Source organism: Terrapene carolina, unplaced genomic scaffold (genome assembly GCF_002925995.2).
Source record: "Terrapene carolina triunguis isolate 2854851 unplaced genomic scaffold, T_m_triunguis-2.0 Scaffold34029, whole genome shotgun sequence".
Lineage (NCBI taxonomy): Eukaryota > Metazoa > Chordata > Testudines > Emydidae > Terrapene > Terrapene triunguis.
The window spans coordinates 2,748,705-2,772,334 of record NW_020698380.1 but is presented as its reverse complement, the minus strand read 5'-3'; the positions used below and the strand labels follow the sequence as shown (position 1 = coordinate 2,772,334).

General features: G+C 39.7%; 1 protein-coding gene across 1 annotated transcript in view; it reads left to right on the top strand.

Moving 5' to 3' along the window:
• Positions 1–23,630, top strand: part of LOC112119303 (serine/threonine-protein kinase ULK4) — a 421,700-nt gene that overhangs the window by 129,463 nt on the left and 268,607 nt on the right. The window contains exons 22-26 of the mRNA XM_029914272.1: positions 1,198–1,331; positions 9,157–9,278; positions 9,583–9,639; positions 20,430–20,481; positions 20,717–20,811. Of these exons, the coding sequence (XP_029770132.1) occupies positions 1,198–1,331; positions 9,157–9,278; positions 9,583–9,639; positions 20,430–20,481; positions 20,717–20,811 (460 nt within the window). The remainder of the gene's footprint in view (positions 1–1,197; positions 1,332–9,156; positions 9,279–9,582; positions 9,640–20,429; positions 20,482–20,716; positions 20,812–23,630) is intronic.

Sequence of the window (23,630 nt, the reverse complement as noted above, 5' to 3'; positions counted from 1 at the left end):
AGATTGTCATGTGATGAAATCTCCAAGAATACATCCAGCCAAAATTGGTAACCCTATTTCTTACTCAAAGTTCACTGTCATAATTTCTAGACTAAAAAAATTAAGTATTTGAAACATTTAATTTGTAACAGATGTGTAGATTAATCCAGTGCATTTTCCTCTCCACAGAGAAATTTGATCTTAAATAAATGTCATTAACTCTGGCTTCTTGAGTATGCCTATTATTTATTACAGCTAAATATACTCCTGTACTGGAGCATGCTGGAAGAGACTATCCTAATCCTGGCCCACATTTGGGATGAGCTCTGGGAGGGATCATGCCTGAAAAAGGAACCCACAGGCACACAAGGTCTATATGCCTGCTGCACAAATCCCTAGAGTGGTACAGGGTGTGCACTACTCTGTGTCTGCAGACAACTCCATAAACCAATGCTGTGGAAGAAAATCAGCGCTATGGCCTTTCTGGTGGCTTTCACTACTGGGGTACTAGGAGGGAGTAAACAGAGGTTGCAGTTGTTCCTGGCCACTAATGCTAGGATGCAAGGAGGCAGAAGTTTCTTGTACTCTCTCCCCCACAGGTTGCACACCTATACAATGGCCAGGCATAATCTGACTCTTGATTTTTTTAAATTCTTGTTTGCCCAATGGTGCACATATGTGGCCTAATTTTCAATGGTACTTGTATATGTCTTTAACTTTGGTGAGATTTGTGGCTTCACTGAAAATCACACCACTTCTTTTAAGTACTTAAAAAGTAGGTTTTGACCTTTATATTTAGATACACAAATTGAAAATTTGCTACCTTGGTTAAGCAATTTTTTTTGCATTACAATTCAATATAAACTGTTTAAAGTTAGAATCTCCTATTCAGTTTTTAAGGGCCAATTCATTCCTCATGTAAGCACTATATCGCCATTTACACTAATAGAGTTGCACTTGCTTACACCAGAGTTTAATTTGGCTAATTGTATTTGGCTTATCTGTTTTTCCCCATAGAAGGATTTGTTATTTTTTTTTAAATGAACTTTGTTTTAAAGACAAAAATCTAATGTTTTCAACAAATTGCTGAAACAACACCTAAATGTCATCTTGCTTGTAACTATGCCCCTCTGGAAATGCTTGCCTCAGTGGCATTTTTGAGATACAGTATAAGTTTTTTGTCACAAGAGGTAATCTTTTGCACTTGCTTATATGTAGATTGGTGATGTACATTGAAAGAGACAGCAGAAAGACTACACCAGGAAAAGAGCAGCAAAGCGGCAATGAATACCTGTCAAAATGCCTGGACCTTCTCATCTATCACATTGTGCAGGAGCTGCCAGGAATTCTAGGTAAATTCAGCTGGCTGACTACAAAAAGGACTCAGGTTCCATTATGCTAAGTGTTGTATAAACATTTTTAAAGAAAGAGTCCATGCCCCAAAGATCTTACAGTATAACCATGACCTACAAAACATGGAAGAAGAGAGATGCAATTGTATATATTATATAAACATTTATGTGAGAATGCATATGGTTATAGTTGGGGCAGGTAGCACCACCTATTAAAGTTGTCCATTGTAAAACCCTGATTTCAGTTGCTTATAATTTTTAAAATTTTGGGGGTAAAATTTTACATGTTGGATTTCTGCTTCAAGATGAATTTTTCTCGAAAACTTCAGCCAATACAGTTCAGATGTCTCTCATAACAAGGACAGGGAAAAATCATTGTTTTGCCCATGTTAAATTCTGGCCACTTCTTCTTTGAACAGTTCTAATGCCCCCATGCTGTGGACCAGGGACTTCAAATGTGGCTGGGAGTGGTCTTTGTGTCAGGGTGTGCTTTGTGCTAGCCCCATGAAAATCCACCCAAATTTGGCCAAATTATAAGCCATTGGATAATCACAGTTCACACATCCTTAGTAGAGACTTTTTATTGTAGCAGCTAATTTCTGAACAGTCCAACCTCAGTGAGCATGCTTGAGCCTCTCTCAGGTCCTGGTGCTGACCAGACTGTGTGTGCACCATCCCCATAGAGCAACCGAGCATACTCCAGGCCATGTCTACAGAGGTGAAGCCGGACTTTCCCTGCAAAGGGATTGGGGCTGTCCCTGGAACTGAGAGTAGGGAACCTGTCTCTCCTGTGCTTTCAGTGGCCCCTCTGCTGGCACCCAGTTATTGTGGAGGAGGATGCTGTCTGTTTCGAATACTGGGGGCACAAAACATGGACCAGGGATTGGGACAAGGAGTCTGGTGAAACTGGGACTAGAGGGGTTGGGAGGGAGAAACTGTGATTGGGTTGGCAAGGAGACTGGTGCTGGGAGCTAGTGAGGGAAAAGGGTGGTGACTGGGAGACATTTGGCTGGGAGACATTTGGCTGGGGGAAGGAACACTTGACATCAGATGAGTAGGGGGAAACTGGGACAAGGAGCTGGCAATTTGGAACCAGTGGGTGTGGGGTGGAGTAGGGCCAGGGAGCCAGATTGGCAATAGCTGGGGTGTGGGAGGAGGATTGAGATGGCTGCACTAAGGGACTGGGACCAAGAATCGAGGGAGGGAGAAGACTGGGTGGAGAAAAGAGTTGGAGAGAGGTTGGTGGGTGGACTGAGACTGGATGAGAAGTCTGGGGGTGGAGACTAGGATTAGGAACCAGTGGGATGAAGGGGAAAGACAGATCAGATGAGGAGCTGGAATGGGGAAACTGGGACTGGCTGGGTAAGAAAACTGGGGCAGGGGGGGAGTGGGAGAGACTTGAAGTAGGGTGGAGATTGGGGTAAGAAGACATAGGAGTGGAGACTGGGACTGACTAAGCAAGAAGAATGGGATTGGGATAAAGAGCCAGGGAGGGAAAGAGACAGGACCGGGACAGGTTGGAGAGTATGGACAGAAGAGGTCAAGCATGGGCGGGGGGGAAACAGTCAGAAGATTCTGTGCCCGCTAAACACACTTCCCTCCAGAGCCTGGAATGGAACCTGAGATTCCTGAGTCACCATTCCTTTGCTGTCAGAAAATATCTGTGAAACCCCTGGCAAGGCGTCTCATTCCCTCTTGCCAATCCACATAGAGGATGACCACCTACTACGGCTATCAATTATTCTGTTAGCTCAAGTGACAGAAGTCTGTGTGGTGGATCTAAAGTGGCCAACCCTACTGAGGACCTATGTGGGTGTCGTAGATGCCACATGATAGTATTTGTTTTTTCAGTTTGCTTTTTTAAAAATGTAGGAAATTACAAAACACTTCTGTAAAAGAATATTTTGCGGTTGCAAAGCCAGGCACTCAAATTAGAAAATGCCAGAATTAAGTTTGCCTGTGCATTATTTGGACTCTGTGCACATATGCATAATGGTACAGACTTATCACCTTTTTAGCACAAACAAGCCAGGGTCCTACAGAGAGCAACTTCACCACACATACCTCGTTTATCCCCAGAGCATATCTATCCTGTGCACTGAATGAGGCAGAGTCCTGTGAAAAAAATAGTATGTGATCATATAGTTGGACTGTATAATAATGCAGAAGGGAGTTAAATTAAGTTTGCACAATCTTAATTCTGGTATTTCCTAACCTTTGAAAGTTATCTTAATAAAGTTCTTTTAACATACTTTATATAAGAAATGCCAACTATCCCAATCTTCTCCTGAAGCCATCATTAATTTTCTAATATGTTTATAGGTCTTGAGGAGAGTTTTGAAGGATAAGATACTAATGGCTTTTCTATTCAAACAGCCAAAGTCCTCAGGGACATAGTTCCAGTCACAGGGGACGTCTACACTACGAGATTAATTCGAATTTAGATAATTCGAATTTGGGAAACAGATTGTATAAATTCGATTGTGCGCGGCCACACTAAGCACATTAATTCGGTTTTTAACCACATTAATTCGGTGGTGTGCGGCCACACTACCCCATTAATTTTAACCACATTAATTCGGTGGTGTGCGGCCACACTACCCCTAATTCGAATTTACAAAATCGATTTTGGTGCTACTCCGCTCGTCGGGGTGGAGTACAGAAATCGATTTTAAGCGCCCTTTAATTCGAAGTAACTGGCTCCGTTATGTGGACGGGTTAAGGATTAATTCGGATTAACGCAGCTAAATCCGAATTAAAGTCGTAGTGTAGACCAGGCCTGGGAGTACAATTTGGAAGGAGATACTAAGGTAGGATTTTGTGAGAAGCAGACAAGGCAGGGTGGGGGACAATGTGATAAAAGATAAGAGCAGAAATGAAGATGAGCAGAGAGTTGTGAAGGGAATTGCAGGTGAGAACAAGAAGTTTGAATTTGCCATGGTGATGCAGCCAGTTTAGGGATTCAAACAAGGTCATTTGACCAGCAATTTGTACGGGATGGACAGGGAGATGTGGGTGCTAGGGAGCCCAGAGAGAAGAAGCTTATACAAATCAAGATAAAATGTGATGAGGGGCTAGGTGAGTTTTGACTGTTTGAACAGAAAAAATGGATAGATCTTAGACAAGTCTTGGAGAAATGGCAAAAGTTGGGCACAGCCTGGACATGCAAGGCAAAAGAGGAGTCAACAAAAATGACCCCCAGATTAGAGTACTGAGAATGGTGAGGTTATCAAGCCTGACAGAGAATGTGGGTAGTGGAGAGTGTTTGTGAATGTTAAGTACAAGTTTGACTGCAAGACTTCCAGGAAGAGGAAACGTCAAAGCGAGGCTAGCATGTGGGATTGGATGGAGAAAGATACTCTAGGAGTGGAGAGGTCAATCTGTGAGTCATTAGTGTAAAGATGGCAGTTAAAGTTCTCACTGTATGTTAATTGTTGTTTTTAGTAATGGGGAAAAAAAGGGGTAGCACTTGTAAAGTTTGGTAGGCTTTAAAGTCACCTATTTTTAAAATTTATTTACAAAGGCCATGTAATATTTTGTTTCTCCCTCAAACCACATCTGTTCTTTGTTTTCCTAAGTAACTAAATATCAGATGACCATGTATGGTCAATTGCAGGATTGGGGCCTTAGACTGTATATGCTTTGAGGAGGGTCTGTCTGTCTGTCTGTGTGTCTCTCTCTCTCTCTCTCTCTCTCTCTCTCTCTCTCTGAATGTGTGTACACTGCCTAACACAGTGGGACTCTGATCTCATTTGGGGTCTCTGGGTACTACTGTAATGCAAATAATGATAATAACAAAAATAACTTATTGTCTTTTACATGCAATTTTCTGCCTTTACTGTTGATGTATAATTTTAATGGCATATTTTGGACAACCTCTACATCAAACATAAGTTCTCCACTCTGTTTTCCTTCTCCAGTTAATGTTGGGGAGAGGGGTTGTATTGTTTTTGGGTGAAGGGAGGACTGTCTTTGTGGTTGGCTTTTATTAAGATTCATTTTGAGATTTTATAGGAGAGTATTTTCTCTTTACCTGTTCGGGATAATGAAAATATGTTCTGATTCAGGGGTGAAAGTAACTTTGGACTTTTTTCATATGGAGGAAATAAGACGTTTTGCAAAGTGAAACTAATTAAAAGCAGTTACATTTCTGAGTTGGAAATTGATGTTTGCTAGTTTTTAATATATATTTATTTAAACTCCCTTCTAATCCCATTCTCTTCCAGCAGATGTAGCTATAAACCAAATAGATTTAAAAAATAGAAATTGATTTCAAATATTTATTTTTAAAAGTTAGATTAAATCAATAGTAGAGTAGTCAGACTTAAAAAATTGCCATTTGCCTTTGTTAACTAAATAACTTTACTTCTGTATTTGTAGCATTTTAGGTATTTGCTATATAATAAATATACAGTCATACTGAAATAATGAGGTATCTGTATCTATTTATCTAATGCAAAATTTGACAACAGGATGACCACTGTATGCATCGTAAAATATGGAAAGCCAGAATAACAAGTTAGGTAGATTCAGCATCTCTTGTTCACCACAACTAGGGCTTTGTCATATTATTATAATTTAATGATTCAAAACCAGAAGTACATATTTATTAAAATTTAGGACTATTTATTGAGGCTCACATAACTGGAGAAGTGATGGGAAATGCATTCATTTTTATGAACAGCATATTGCATTTGGAATAGAATTGTTTGCACATCTCTCCTTTTAATTTAATTTAAGGCCAGGATTCTGCCTCCATTACGTACATTGAATATTAAAGTCAATGGGAGTATTTGAGTAATAAACTACTGATACTACTCAGCTAATTAATATGAATCAATTCTATGGCCTGTTTTATACAAAAGGACAGGTCTGATGAGTCTGTGTTCCCTTCTGGTCTTAAAATCTCTGCAACTGCATATAAGGCTAGCAGAATCTGGCTTTTAATTGTTCAGTGACTCTATTATAGGCTTGGAAAAACAGGAAATATGTGTACGTTCAAGGGCAGAATTTATTAACTCTCAAAGCTTTAAAAATATTCATTTTTCTTCTTTTTTTGCATATAAGCAGAGACTTTCCCCTGCCCATCGCTTCAATTTTTATGCATACACCAAAGGCCTCTTGTTTCCCTGAGACAATAGTTCATATAAAACAAGATCAGTCAGAGTGGAATTCGCTGGTTTTCTCACACTTCTTGGTTCTTGAACCACAATCTTCCCCTTTATGATCAGATATTTGATCCTTTTCTCTAGATTAGTTGTGCCTGAGACATTCTTTTCAATAACTCAGCTGTGCTCCCTCATTGGCTCATGCTAACTATCCTTTTTATTTTATTTTTTACCTGTCCCTCACAAGAATCCCTGTTGCTTTAGATAACTTTGTGTTATCCACTTCTCTTTTGTGGAAGTACATTCCAGAAAAATTATATGCTCCCTGAAAATGTTAGTTTTTATCATCCAGAAATCCTGGTTGAAATCCTGGCCTCACTGAAGTCATTGGTAGTTTTGCCATTCAGTTCAGTGGAGCTTGGAATTCATTCATTGTATTTCAAGAGTTCAGTTTTTTTAAATATCATCCTACAAAAATAATTTAAGTGTCTATTGTCTGTATGTGTGTTTAAACTATATGAAATTATACACAGTATCTTGCACATGATTAGAGTTAATATGAGACTTCACTATCCAAAATCTTCTTAATTTAAATCAGCAGTTCCCAAACAGTGAGTTGTGCCCCCAGTAGGGGTGGGTTGTGCCCCCAGTAGGGGTGGGTTCTGCCATCAGCAGATGGGGTCGTGGGGTCCAACAGACCATATTCGTTGTGTGAGATGATGCCGCCTGTTTCCAGACCTGCTCCACAAATGCCATGCCAGGAGGCTGACATTTTGACCTACAAAATGATGGCCTCCACACATCGTGGCCTCACGGATACAGTGCATGTGAGGTCATGTTGTGCGGAGGCTACCATTTTTGTAAAATGGGTGCCTCCTGGCGTAGTATTTGTGGAGCAGGTCTGGACATGTTGGATGTGCAGAGGTGGCTTTGCAGATTCCATTTTGCCATTTGCACCATCCAACTTTGCAGATATCCAGGTGAGAGACTTGAATCCAGAAGATCCTTTTCAGTAGGCAGCAGCTTTATCAATAGAGCATCCTCTCTGCCTGAGCTGGTAGGAGCCTGTGCTAGCCTTTTTTTCTGAGATGGGAATCTGCAGTTGCTTGTAAGTACCTTAAGGCAGGGCCCATATCTTCTTTTTATGCTACCCTGAGTACACTGTTGGCACTCGATAAAGAATCATTGTAGCTTGTTGGGTCTGCGCTGCAAGTTCCTGGCTGACAATGAAATTATTCAGCCTCCCACACAGGTGATGATGGCTAAGCATCTCAGCCAGATGAAGGAAAGTTTGCATCCTTTTCCCTCAACTTGAACATGACAAAGTATGATTGGGTACAAAACCCCTTTCACTGCAAGCCTGATGCTATGGATTTGCCAGCAGCTGAAATCGCTCACTGAAATTTCCTGCAGTGGATTCTTGTGAGGAACTTATCCCCAACTTTCTCTCCTGGAGTTCTGATTCCCTGCCAAGAGTGAATATCCTGCACTCTCAACACGTGCCTTGAAATTGATGGTGCCATTCTTGAGCACATATTTGTGTGAAGCTGGATTCAGTTCACTTGTGTCCATCAAATCTCAGTATTGATCTTCTGTTGATCTTGCATCATAGATTAAATGTGAAATTTATCACACCGCTGGACTTCGAGAAGTTGTGTTGCAACACGCAAGACTGTGTGTCACATTAGAGAGCATTAAATAACATACTTAATGTGTAAATTCCTTTAATTCCTTGGTCACTATTGCGTTGTTGCTGTCTGGGGTCACAGCAAACAGTGTCTCAAAATGGGGTCATGCAGGCAAAAAGTTTGGGAACCCTGATTTAAAGTGAAATCACTGAATGCTATTTTCTAATATCTTATGGAAAGCTGCTAAACAGGCTTCTCCAACTTTTGATTGCTAAATTTGGCTAGACTGCAGAAAGTTCCTGTGGTTCATTCTGATATGTATTTGACACTTTGGGAGTCAGAAGGGGATGGAGACTTGATTTACAAATGTTTCCAGGGACCAGAAATTATCCCTGGTTTTAGGGGAGTGTGGAGTTTGAGTGACAGCTGCTTGCCTTGAAAAGTAGTGTGCAAGCCACCATACTATTCCAGTTTTATGCAAAAATAATTCCATTGAAGTCAGCGGAATTATACTTGCATAAAACAGGACAAACGTAGCAATCAGCCTCAGCTCCTTTGTTTGTCACTTACACGCATTTGGTACGAAGGAGAAATTAATTTCTCACATTAGTGTGAGATTGTGAAACGAAGGGTTAGTATTTCTGGCAATAACTGGTTAAAATTTTCAGCCAGGATAACTGATATACCCCTTGCCGCTCATTCTGAATTACTATCTAGAGAAGAAAGGTATATCTTCTGTTTGCAAATCCACATGAATCAGAGCAACTTACTGGCAAGCATTTAGAGACTAAGTTGTTTGTTGTTTTGAAGGTAATCAGTTGAAATCATTTGGACTGCTCACATGCTTAAAGTGAAGCACAGTTAGGTGTTTTTTGGATTGAGTCTAGAGTGCCAAGCACTTTGTAGGATCAAACCCTCTTTAAGTAGTTCAGTTTGTAAGAAGAATCAGAAATAGTTTTTCTTCAGGTTAAGCCTGGGAAACCTCATACAGGCTACATGAGAAAAAATGTCAATAGCCCCTTTGTTTAGTTAAACTAGTTATGTTGAGGTAGACTGAGCTGCATCCTACATATTTGCTGTGTATTACAGGTGATATTCTTAGTGCCCTAGCTAATGTCTCTGGACGTAAACATCCATCAACAACTCAGGCCAAACAGCTGAAGATGTGCCTTCCCATGATGCCAATAGTTCTTCACCTTGTGACATCCCAGGTAATTATTTTTTTAATTAGAAAACAATGTAAACCACTGTATGCTCCTTAAATGCACTTTGTTGATTGTAATTGGAGTAGGCCAAATTCTGCCTTCTTTACATGAAGTCAGCATTAATTGAAGTCAGTGGGATTGCCAGCTTTGTGACAGAATGAAGACTTGAGCCCTATTTGTGAAGTTACGTTTAGATAATTCTAATGATAAAAACAAAATAAATGTTCTGCTTTTTTAAACACACTGTAAACTATGCTACATTATCACTTTTTTAATTATTTATTCTTATGCCAAAACTCTGCTCAAATAGGTATTCCGTCCCCAGATTGTAACCGAGGAGTTTCTTTTTAACTATGGAACTTTGCTTGTAAGTAACAAGTTCAGTTATACTAACATTTTGTATATCAAGAATGTGTATACTCCTTGGAATTAATCTTATACAATATATAGGATAGTTACAATAAAAATGGGGTTGTCTTTTTTGATGAAACTTTTTTATTTTTACTATATTAAATTTGACTTCTTAGCAGAAAATGTATTGTCTTCCAATAGTATATTTGCTTAAAAGACAAAAACCTAATACAATGGCTTTCTCCATGGAAACAGTATTTAAGATCAAATGTCATGAAGGTCATTGAAATAATGAAAACGATAATTTAGAAGTTTCATATAATATAACTGAGTGTACGCTCTGCGTACTGTATAATTTCTGATAAATGCATAATTTCCTAAGTGCTATGAAAGATAAACTATAATACCCTGTTTCAGTTCAGTCATATTTAATAACACACATGCTTTTTCTAGTTTAAGGATATGACCCACATGAATTATGTTATCATTTTCTCCTTGCCAGTACATTTGCACTATATTTAGTTGATGAAATGCTGAGCAGCATAAACTAGAGAGCTAAGACATTTGTCATGTTCAGCATCTGCTGTCTAGCTTTGACATTAACAATAAAAACTGTACTGGATTTCAAATATGTCATAGAGCACTGTAGTTAAAATGAAGTAGTACTTCTGTATTGTATTGTTAGTTTCTAGTATGAAAGTGATAGCCACTGTCAAATGAGAAAAGTGTATTTTAAAAGTTGCACTTCATGATCAAACAAAATATTTTGAAGGACACATTTTCAACAAAGTGCTTAAATTAGTGATTTATTCAGATGGTAGATTGCAAAAGCTCTCACTGCAGATTGGTTAGATTACTGTTTCACTTTTTCTTGTTCCTTAGAGTTTGATGTAGCCGCACCTGTCTGTGGTTGAAAAAATAGTGTTCATAAAGACTGTTTTTAGAATGACGAGCATTAGAATTAAGAAAAAATAATCCAAATTTTAAAAGTGGAGCTGCATAGGGTTTTTTTCCCTTTCTTTAAATTTTTGTAAGTGTATTTAATTTTTATGAAAGGTGCTGGCTTGACCTTTGTGGCGATCGAAGTCCTCTATTTTATCCACAGATCAATTACAGCTCATGCAGCTGTAGTGCAAGTTTCCTCACTACTGTCCTGCCAACTTGTCTCAAGTGTGTACTAGAGAGATGAATTTTAGTTCACTTTCCAAGCTCTTTGGCTTCCCTAATACAGCTAATAAATTGGCCAGTTAGTGTTAGCTGTAGTTTTGGTTTTGTGAAGTGGCCATTTGTTGTCTTTGGAAAAGAACCAATATCTTCCCTTAAAAAATTATTTCACGTAGTCACCAAATTCCTGACAGATAACAATTTACAGTAACTAACTGGGCTTGATTTGAACCAGCAACCTAGACATGAAAGACTCTTATTTTTTCATCAATAAATCTCTGAGCTACAAAGTTTAAAATAATGATCCCAAATAATTAACCAAATAGAATTTATGTATATGTAAACTTAAAATATATGTTGTTGTAGTTAAAGCCAAATTTTGAAATATCAACTCATCCTTCACTTACCTATGGAATCTTGAATTCAGAATTATTTGTATCCCCTGCTATCGTTCATATAATCTTAAATGCCATAAATAATGCAGACGCAATCCTGCAAGAAGTTGGGCACTCTCAATTCCCCTTGATTCAACTTCACAACTACATCCTCAAAGAAAAGTTGGTGAGAAGGATGAAAGATCTTATCAAATGCTTTGTTAGCCCAAACTGGTTCTCTCTAGTCACTATTTTAGCTTTATGGTGAATTGATGAAACCATATATGAAGGCAGTTGGTCGTCCTTTTTGGCTTCTTTAAATACAGTTTTTATAGTGATTGATGAAAGAATTCTTTGTAAAATTTATTCTTAACCTTCTATTTATATTAGTTGAGGATCTGGTGATGATGCATGGAAGAATTTGCATATGTTTGGCAAAATAATTCCTCATGGAATCCTCTCATGAAAGCATTAGGGCCATAATGTCTCTGTCCCTTTTGTGCGTGTTTGAATAGGAAGAAGGTGAAGTTTCAAGAAGCAGACGCCTTCAAGTAGGGTCCCTATGGGTGCTCCACCCTAGGTGTTCTTGTGCCCCATGCATCTCAGATCAGAGATTTTAGGTAGCAGTGTCCGTCTGGCCCACGCTTGCATTCTCCCATCTCATGCCCCGCAACAGGGTTATATAGCGCTGTGTGGGCAAACGGCCCTCACTTCCTTCTCAACCACCTCAGCAGCATCCGAATTGAGATTACCTCACTTGTATTTTTTTTTCATCTTGTTCGAGATAATTAGTTCATAGAGTTTCCATTAGTTCTAGTATTCCCTTTTCCTTTTTTTTGAGGAGTTTATAATTTTTTTTTTCTTATTAGAATAGCATCCACAATTATTTTTTCTTCGTTGTTCCCTGTGGAGAAGTGGAACCTGAAAAGGGTATGTCTGGCTCCCCTGGGTTTAAACATTGTCTTCCTGTCGAGAGGCTATCCCAGTCAATGATGGATATTCATGCTGTATACGCTGTCTCAGGGAGTTACACATCCCTCAAAAGTGTTATTTCTGCCTTAAATTAAAATAAAGGGCCAGAAAGAACCAGGAACTAAAACTGTGTCTGTTATGATGGAGAGTTCTGACCCCAGCCCAGGGACCCTCCTTGTACAACGGTCCTTGAGAAGACCTACTCCATCAACTTCTTTGGCATGACGCTCCCCCATGGCTTTGAAGAGGAAATCCCTGGATTCCTCTCAAAAAGTCACCAGAAAGCAGACTTCATGTCCCTTGGGTAGAAAATCTACCACTAAGAGACGATCCCCGGCCAGGTCGACCACCTTGGCACCCACCGATCTCCAGCTCAGTACCTATGAGGCTGCAAGTTCCTCAGGTATTGTCATTGCCAGAAAACCTAAGGACTCGAAGAGTTTGGGCCCCGAAAGATTGCTACTGTCGGGTGAATGGAATGGCAGAGAGAGAACAGCTTTAAAATTGGTACCGACAGCGTCCCCTAGAGCCTCGGTACCTAGTACGTCAGCTCTGCAGAAGGCCAGACCAACACCTACTGGTCATTCATCAGTGTAAGAGACCTCCAGTACCATCAGCACCTTCTACATCAGTCGCTTCTGCTCATCTTACCTCAGCAGTACTGCCCACCATCCTGGTACCACAGGAATTTTGCTTTTCCAGGGTCTCGGTGGTTTCAGAAATGCCTGAGTGTCTCCTGATCGGTCTCAACACATTCCCGATTCCGACCACCCCTCTCACTCTCCGGACAGACAAACAGTACTGACAGTCTCTCATAGCTTCCATAACTGCTCCACCTCTGCGAAGTGTTGAAGAGGAGGACGATGATGACAATTTCTCATCAGTTTCTCACATTTCTGTCCAAGGCTCTCCTTTCTATCAAGGAGCTTTCCACAACTGCAGAACCAGCTTACTGTCTTGAGAGAGACAGCCCACCCAGTTGGTATGGATGCCCTTGGGTGCCCACATCCATGTCTTTTGCACCACATCAGTGGCCTTACAAGAACAAGTGCTTGGGGGCACCAGAACAGCTTCCCGCAAGGCTCAGCATTATCTCCGATGTTGTTTGACTTATATTTGAATAACCTACCATATACCGGATCTTGTGAGTTTTATGCAGACGACATATGCCTCGGCACTCAGTTCCACTCCTTTGACATACTTGAGTGATTTGAATGCATATATGGTGGCTATGGCTGATTATTGTCGGTGGTGCCTGATGCCAAGTGTGTTGGGTGTCTTCCACTTAGATCATGCACAAGCGAGCAGAGAGCTGAATATAGTTCTCAATGTTTAGCGAATAAAGCATGATTCACATTCAGTCTATGTAGGCATCACGTTGAATAGAACTCTCACATGTTGTGACCATCTTACAAAAACAGCAACTAAGGTCAAAACGCGCAACAACTTGCTTGGAAAACTGTCCGGAACGACTTGGGGTGCCAATACCCAAATGGTACGCACTTCAGCCTCGGCACTGTTATTCAACTGCAGAGTACTGCACTCCAGTATGGGCTTGTTCATCTCACACAAGGATGATCGATGTACAACTTAATTCCACCAAGCGTATTATTTCAGGCACAATTAAATCTACTCCTCTACCGTGGTTACTGGTTCCTCCACCAACTTTGGCATGCAGTTTCAAACAATTTCAAGACTTTATCAGAAGGCTAGCGGACTCCTTAAAAATTCTGCTAGAAGAGGTTAAGGAGTCGCAACACAAGCTACTTGACATCCTGCACACATTCTTATCTCTCCACATTGCGAGGCCTTGCTGCACTCAGCAAAAATAATATGGCATACCCCAACAACAATACCTCTCACCTGTAAGAGCGGGGAAAAAAAATACCATGTTCCCTCCAAGGGCTCAGGCTTTTTATTTTCACACCCATCCCCAAACTCCCTTGTCGTCAGTGCTGTAAATGTACATGACAGACCGCACCATGCTAAATCAATGCCATATGATGAGGATTTTAAATATCTTGATTTATTTGGGCAAAAAAATCATAATCATCTGCTATTCTGTGATTTAGGGTAGCCACTTACTAAATTCTCATGGCAAAGTATATAATATATTAATTACTCCAAACTGAATGCCTTTACTGGCAATCTTCCAACAGACCAGAGGGAGCAATTTCAGATGATCGCTGCTGAAGGCCAACTCCTTGCAAGTACATCTCTGCAGGCCTCTCTAGCCACTGCTGACACAGCCACTACAACGGTGGTCATGAGGAGGGCTTCCTGGCTTCAGCTATCTGGCTTTTCAAAGGAAATCCAGCCTACAGCGGAGGTCCTTCTATTTGAAGGATCAGAGTTGTTCATCAAGAAAACTGAAGAATCCCTCCACACATCAAAAGATTCTGGAGTCATCTTGTGCTTGTTAGGAATTGACATGCCTGCACACAGAAAAAGATTCAGTAAATCCCATATGGTGCAGAGATTACAGCCTACTCAATTCTCCTTCCCCCCCCACCCGAGGCCTTATGAAACCCAGCACAAGAGATTGCAGAAGAGTACACCAAGTGCCCCACAAGCATTCACTTCATAACCCTCTATATCTAAACATCAATTTTGCTAGGTTGGTTAAGGGCCCGAATTACCACCCCCTCCTTATCTGTTGCAACAATCCACATGTCTCTCTCCCTTCGGCAACCACCTTGCTCTTTTTCATCAAAACTGGGAGCACATAACTACGGACAAATGGGTGTTGGAGACAATTTCTACAGGATATTCTATCCATTTTACCTACCCACCTCTCTTTTCCCCCCCCCTCCCTTTTCAGGCACCCTTCTCATGAGCATCTTTTACAACCAAAAATCGACTCACTCTTGAACCTGGATGCTGTAGAACCAGTTCCCGCACAATACAGAGGAAGGAAATTCTACTCCAAGTACTTCCTGGTACTGAAAAAAAAACACAGTTGGAAACCTATTCTAGATCTAAGATCACTCAACAGATTTGTGAAGGTTCAACGATTCAAAATGGTAATTCTCACAGCAATAATTCCATCTTTGGACCAAGGGGACTGGTTCTCAGCTCTTGACCTGAAGGTTGCTTAATTCCATATTGTGATCCAGCCATCCCACAGAAAGTTTCTCTGATTTACTCTGGGTTTGATCACTTTTAATACAATATGCTCCCATTTGGCCTATCTTCTGTGCCCAGAATGTTCTCAAAGGTCCTTTCTGTGGTAGCAGTACATCTTCGCAAACAAGGAATTCTGATCTTTCCATGCTTAGACGATTACCTTCTATGCCTTCAACAAGGGTTTGATGGTCACACCAAAAGTCATGGACCTATTTCTCTGACTGGGACTACAATTAAATATTCAAAAGTCCGCATTAACTCTAGTACAACATCTGGAGTTCATAGAAGCCTCCTTCAGCGCAGTAGAAGCCAAAACATTTCTCCCCTTGCACAGATTCAGCACTCTGGTCAATGTTTTCTTAACAATCTGGGTCAGCCCTCAGACTGTCTCCAGCTACTGGGACACATGGTGGTGGGCACCTTTGTAATAAGCCATGCAATACTTCACATTGGGATAGAGGAGGTCTCCTGTATGCATTTCAACCTAGAACTAAAAAGGTCAGGATTATCTCTAAGCTCTGTCAAGGTGCACTTTGTCGCTGTCACGGCCTTCCCTCATCAGATAGAGGGTTATTCTGTTTTCGCTCATCCCACAACCAGAGGGTTTCTCAAAGGTCTAGGTAATCTCTTTTCACAAATCAGATGCCCCACACTGACATGGGACCTCAATTTTGTCTTTCGGTGTCTAACAAGACCTCCCTTTGAACCCATGGCCGCTGCTCCCTTCAACACCTCTCTATGAAAACTGCCTGAAGAATAGGAGAGAGGGGGGGTCTAATGGCATACCCCCTCTTTACAGTTTTTTTTTTTAAAGGCAAGGTGACATTACGACCACACCCCAAGTTCCTACTGAAAATAGTGGACATAAATACTTCCACATAAACCAACTTATCCACCTCCCAGTTTTTTCTGAAACCGCACCAAGAAAAAAGAGATGCAACATTGCACACAGTCAATGTAAGGAGAACACTAGCCTTTTATTTAGATAGGACTATGACCTTCAGGAAATCTTCCAGACTATTTCTCTCCATTGTGGACAGATCTAAGGGATCCTCAGTCTACAAACAAAGAGACTCTAGCTGGATATCAAGCTGCATTACCTACTGCTATCGGTCTCACAATCTTCAACATCCTTCTAAAATATGAAATCACTCCACGAGATCCCTCTCTACTTCCATAGCCTTTGTCAAAAATGTTCCTGTTGTAGAAACACGCAAAGCCGTAACTTGGACATCTGCTCATACATTTGCTGAACATTATGCAGTCACTCATGACTCAGCGTCCAATGCCATATTTGGTTCCAGTGTCTTATCTGCAATTCTTGACTCTACACTGAAGCCCCATACTTCCCACAGGAGTACTGCTGGAGAGACCTAGAATGGAACACCCATAGGGACACTACTTGAAGAAGGGAAGGTTACTTACCCAGTGCAGTAACTGTGGTTCTTCAAGATGTGTGTCGCTATGGGTTCTCCACTACCTACCCTCCTCCCCTCTGCTTTGGAGTTCTTTCCAGTGAGCTCTGAGTTAGAGAAGGAACTGAGGGCAGTTCACCCATTCAGCACTATATAGCTCTGATGCAGGGCACGAGATGGAGAGAGCGCATGGGCGGGCTAAATGGACGCTGCTACCTAAAATCTCTGACCTGAGGTGCTGGGGGTGCAAGCATACCTAGAGTGGAGCACTCATTGGGGGGACACATCTTGAAGAACCACAGTTACTGCACAGGGTAAGTAACCTTCCCTTCTTCAAGTAGTGTCCCTATGGGTGTTCCATTCTAGGTCTCTCCAGAGTAACTTGCTCTTCACACCCCTCTCCCATCAGATAGGATAAGCCTAGAGCTTCTGCACCTGACCACCTAGTGGCAGAGATTATGGATGGCAAGGATCAAGCTATGTCGACTTTAAAGTAGGAATTTTGGCACTGGACTTGATTTGTCTCCTGTCCCTCTTCAATTAAACATAACATGAGGATGGTTAATGATATCCTGGAGAGCCATTCAGAACAGACTGGTGTATACCAATTGGCACAATTCAGTCAGTGCAAAAGCAGCACAGATTATGGATTTCCCAAAATGGTCAGATTTTAATTTGTCACAGATAAACAAAACCCTCTCTGTAAAGAAATTAGATGAAAGATAGTAGCTTTCTTCAAATGAACAGGCAGACATAATGATAAATTGCCTTTTTTCATAGAAAATTAACTTATTAGACCTTGATGTTCATCCAAAATAATTGTTCTTTAAGTATGTGTCAGTGTGGATCCCACTCTAGGTACAAATGTGCTTTGTGCATTCAAGACTGAGTTTTGTTTTGTTTTTTAATAGCAGTGTCTGTTAAGGCTGCACAAGTGCCCTGTGCCACCTCATGTCCTCCATAATTCCTTCATTGTAGATTTTCACAGACAACACGACAGCCATGCACTACATAACAAGCAAGAGGGCACCTGCTCTTTGCCCTTCTGCCTGTAAGTCATCAACTTCTGAAATTGGTGTCGTCAGAACAGGACAACACCAGGATTCAGCAACAAGTTAGCAGGCAAGCAGTCTGTGACTAGCCATGAATGGCCCTTGCACAGATGCATTACAGAAGGGATATTCCATTAGTGGAGATTGCCCACAAAAGATTTTTCTGCCCCAATGGTAATGCAAAATGTCATAACTTTTGTTCTAGAAGAGGCCTGAGTCCAGATTCATTACCAGATACCTTCCTTCTTCAGTGGAATAGAGGCTTGTTTGTATGCCTTTGCATAATTTCCCCTGATTCCCAGGGTGAGTCCCACAATCATTCTGGTGGCTCCTTATTGGCCAAGGCAGCTGTGGCTGACAGATCTACTGCAGATGTCTAGCCTCCAATCCAACTCCCACGCTACCTGGAACTTGTCTCACCGAACCATGGCCAGTTACTCCACCCAGAACCATTGTCACTGCACTCATGGTGTGGCTGTTGGATGGCTCAGTAACACAGATAATGGCTGCTCCCTACAGGTCCAGGAAATCCTGATTCAAAACAAAATGACATCTTCTAGATAACATATTCTTCAAAATGGAAGAAGTTCTTGAAACGGGCAGCCCAAAAACTCCAGATCTCATTACAGAAGATCCTTGACACCCTATGCAAGCTGGTCTTCTGCTCAAATCTAGTAAAGTCAGCCTCTCAGCAATTTTAGCTTGTCACCCATCTTTCTCCTCTCTAGTTGGTCAGGAATTTTTTTATGAATACTTTTCCCTCCCAAAATGTCAATTTGTTGAAACCTAAACTGTGAACTGAGGCAAGTTTTGACACATATCCTGACTCAAATTTCGGGGAAAAAAGTTTTGAAATTGTTGAAATGGGATATTTCAGCATATTTTAAATGAAAAGCTTCAGTTTTTCCAGTCAAAACAACTTTTTTTTTTGTTTTGAAATTTTAGAAATTTGGACTTAAAAAAAAGGGTGTGGGGAGGTTGAAATCGAAATGAACATTTGATTGATCCAAATCAAAATTTTTGGGCTGAAGTGGGATGGGAAAAAATTTGAAATCTCAAAAATTCTCTCAGACTGGGAAACCCGTTTCCTGCCCGTCCCTAATATTCTCACCCTATGCTACTGAAATTTCTTAAAGGGCTACTACATGCCCACTAGTCAGAGAACCAATTCCTGCCTATGACCTCAATATAGTCCTCCTTAGACTCATGGAGTCTCCCTTTTAACCTTTTTCAGAATGCTCCCTACATCACCTCACTAGGAAGGTGAACCTCCTAGTCTCTATCACTCCAGCCAGAAGAGTGAGTGAGCTTCAGGTGTTTATGGCTTACCCTCCCCAAATGACATTCCATAGGGACAAGGTGGTGCTAAGACCTTACCTGAAATTCACCTCCAAAGTGGTTTTAGAATTTCATCTGAACTAATCCATCAACTTGCATTTCTTCTTCCTGAAACCTCATTTGGCACTGTGAAAAAAGAAATTACGCACCCTAGATGTAGCCAGGACTCTACATTGACAGGAGTAAACCATTCAGACTGTCACTCCTTCTGATGGACACTGCTTTATTTAAAAAAAAAAAAAAAATCAATCTCACGTGTATGAATCACATGTGCATTTACAGTGGGATCCACTTGACAATATCTCAAGGGATCACAGTTACTTTAAGGTAAGTAAACATTCTTCTATGACCTGCTCTGTAATAGTTTAAAAACAAAGATATAATGCTGTTATTGTAGATAGAAAACTCCTGTATGCATTTCTTAGGTATTAGGGAAAAGGTAGTATGTTCTGGATGCACTTCTAACAATGTTATAGTAATACAATTTATCATTGACATCCTCAGGACATAAATTGAAAGTTCTCTGAAAATTATTGTATAGCTTTTACCATAATACTGTATAGAAATGAGGTGTATAACTTGAAGGTCAGAAAGATGATGCCAAAGCAGTACCTTGTCTATGCAATAAAACTCTATGACTTGATAAATATAAGTAATAGTGTATTAAATTCTGCTAAGAATTATTCCTTCTGTGGCAAGTAAGCATCCCCTATGAAAGGTATATACATGCATAAAAGTGAAGTCAGAAGAGAGGAAATGAATTAAATACCCCAAGAACAGTGGGAATAATAGTATCATATTTACTTATCCCAAATCATTAATATTTTATTCACTGTTCCTCAGAATGATGATTTATTTAGGTTATAAAGTATGCCTTTCTCTATGTACTCCTGCATGTAAGTGCATCCATACAATATGTACTGTGTGTGGAGATCAAAAAGATGGCACAAATTACAGAAAATTACATTTTCCAGAGGGTCTTTGGTCTTTTTCATGAGCTATTTTAATATAGCAGTATCCAAGAAAGTTCAAAGTCTCTTTTTAGAAAATGCAAGCTCTGTTACTAATAAAGTACACTATTTAATTGCTTCATATTTATCTGGAAACTTCTTGACATTAGTCGAGTTAATGGGCCTTGTTGTACAGTACTTTTGAGTATGCAACACCTTTACAAAACTGCAAAATTGTCAAGAAAACTAGAATACAAATGTATTCAACTTTCATATATGAAAAATATTAAATATGGTTGAGGATAGCATAGTTTTAATGAGGATGCTCTGAGGGGGGTGTGTGTGTGTGTGAAAAACATTTGTTACTCTTTGTTTCTAAACTCGTTTTGAATGTGTATATTTTTTTTTTCTACAGAATTTTATCAAATCAATAGATTCGGGAGAAACTAACTTAGATGGAGCAATAGGTAAGTTCATCTATGGCATTCCCATATCTTTATATGAATGTATTCTTACCAGTGGTGCTGGAACAATGTGTATAGTGGGGGGTGCTGAGAGCCATTGAACCAAATGTAAACCCTGTATATGATGGAAACCACTTCAAGCCACGGGGTGTGGCAGCACCCCCAATACCCCTAGTTCTGGCATCTGATTCTTACTGTAGCATGTTATAAGGAAAAATAATGATTCTTTTATGAACAGGTCAAACTGCATCAGAAGAACTAATTAAGACCACTTTATCAGCATTCGAAGTGGTAACACAGCATCCAGTCTTGTTGACACTCCACTGCTCAACTGTAAGTCCTGGCAGCACATGAAACAATTGCATATGTACTGTCTGAATTCCCACAAATAAACGGAATGTTTCAAGTAGTCAGTAGTTATTAGGGTCATGACTTAAAATATGTATGATCAGAAAATAGAAAAAAGTTTTAATTATTTTTTGATTGAAAAAGATTTGTTCATTTATAGAAAGATCTAAATTTAAAAGGTGAACAGAAATGTTCAGGTTCAATTTATTATGTCCAATCAGTTGAAAAGGTGCAAAAAGAGTCAGATATTTTGTCCAGAATTAGCTCTGGAAATCTATCTGTTTTTTAAATGATTTTGTGTGCGAAAAGAACTGGATTGACCACTTTAGCCACAGAACAAGAACAGCACTGAACATCTGTGGAAGTTTCCCTACTTCGTTCTGCCAGTATGCCTTAACTACGACCTGAAGAGATCCACCTCTAAGAGTAAAAGGGTATTTCTGCCTTCGAGCCCATTCAATCCTTGTTCTTTCTGATGAGACTGCTACCAAGAGTACCAATTAATGCTGGTTATGGTATTGATTTTTATTATTATATGGACACTTGTTTACTGGAAATTGGACTGAACTCAACAGCCATCAAATTGAAACAGCCTTTGGTCATTAACAAACTGAGCTGGACTGATATGAACAAGTGGCCTAGAGAAGAAAAACTCTCTGTTCTCCAATCCCCGTTTGGTGTGTGTGTTTTTCAGCTGACTGTTAAGTTGTGAAGTTGTAAGAACTAAAAATACTAAAACTAACACATACAAAAAAGATGAGCTGGAATTAAAATGTCTGTTGTTATTGTTGGTTTTGAATAGTGTACAGTAAGCAACCCACAATATACTAGGTGTTTGCCAAACAGTCAAGAAAGTCTGGTCCTCCCTACTAGGAGCTCAGAATCAGATAGATAAGTAGATAGAGGTTAAGGGAAGTGGAACAGGGATATAAAATTTATTTTTAAGTCAGCTCAATTCACTGCAAGCAGAATTGCAGAAGCAGTTCTTGAAGCGGAAGTTAAGTAGAGATCTGGAGTAAATTCAATTGAATGTTATCTCAGACGCTTAACAGCATGTAAATTCATTGTTAGACACCATTCCAAGAACAACTGCTGTTTCTTAAGATAATGGTTCTGTGGTTTTTAGTGTGTCTTTAGTGTGACCTCCATAAAAGTGATGCATGTTTCTTTCAAAAATATTAACTGAAATTTCAGTACCTTCTATCAGTGCATTATATTAATTATAAGGTCTGTTTTTTCTGAAATAAATTGCAGCAAGAAGGCAGGTGCCTTTTTAATATACATACTCGCAACATATTGTGACAAAAAGTGAGGAGTGACTATCCCACTTTACTTCAAAATTATCACTAAGTTGTACTTTCACTGTGCTGTAGCAATGTCCACCAAATTGCAAGCTGGTTTGCTGTAGATTCACGCCCTGGTTTGCTGTGCAGTAACTTGACATGTAGACAAACTCTTCATTTGTTTCTGTGTAGATCAAAAATGCTGCAAGAATCCATTTTAGTCCCAGCCTAAGAAAGGGCAAAGTCATGTGGGTTTTTATTTTTTTTTTAATTTAACCAAACTTTTTTCACTTTAAAAAATATTCAATTTTTATTCAGGTATTTTTGCAAAGTTTTGTGGTAGTGTTTACTTTATCCAAACAATCACTGTCAATAACCAGAACTAATTTTCGTGTCCACCCAAATGCTTGTTAAAGTTTATGAAGTATGGCACTTTTGTATACAGACAGAATCCTTTTCCAGTTTTCAAATGGATGTCTTTTTAAAAAAATATTTATTAACTGAAAATAACTACTTCCAATGCTTATGAACAATTAGTTTTGAGAAAATAATCTGTCACTTGCCTGCTTCATTTCCATCAATAAGTTTTCTCTTTCTCCAGACCAATACTAGTGTCCAACAAATGGCCATTCAAACCCCATATATAAGTGGGGAAAGTGCCCTGAATTTAGTATGCTAGGTTGAAGAGATCTGTTTTAGTCCATCATAACTGATTGTCTGTAACCATGTCTGCTGCTAATATGTGAACTGTAATTAGTTTACCACTTGCGGGGTCTAGTGTGCTAATTATTTTGGAAAGTATAGCTTACCATTACTGTAGAGGAAAGTGCTACCTCATCTTACATGATGCATACAAAATATTTTTAGATATATTGTTACTCAAGGGATACCTTTTAATTGCTGCAGGTTGGACATGACTGGAATCTATGAATATAAATACCAGCACCCAAAGGAACTTAATGCTTTTTTGAAAAGTTGAAGCAAGACATGCTCACAGTTCCAGATCAATACTTTAAATATAAAAGTGGTTAATAGGATATCCTTTTACTTGCCAGAAATGTGTATCTTCGATAGGTCCCAGAGGTTAGGATAGTTCCTTTAGACAAAGTTGCCTACCATCAGTGTGTCATGAATAAAAAAATAAGCTAAAGCCTTCTTGAGTGGTGCATAACATTTGCTCCATAACAGCAACATTAAAATTGTTTTAGTTTCTAATAGCAAATGAAGAAAACATAATGTTTATCTTCATTTTAAAAAAGGTTAATAAAGTTTAAAAATAATGATGTTATGAATGCTTTGGACTGACTGGCAATAGTAGGTTGACTTTCAAGCACCATATTCAGTTGCTGTGGACATGGTGACAATACAATATGATCAAATTCAAGTTGTTCATTGAAAAGATTTATTTCTAAAAGTGAAGGAACATGTATAGTTAGTAGGGTTAGAATAAATGGGGAATTACTTGGAATTAATCAAATGAAGGCCAGTACAGAACAATTTCTATGTGGAGTGATCGGTTTG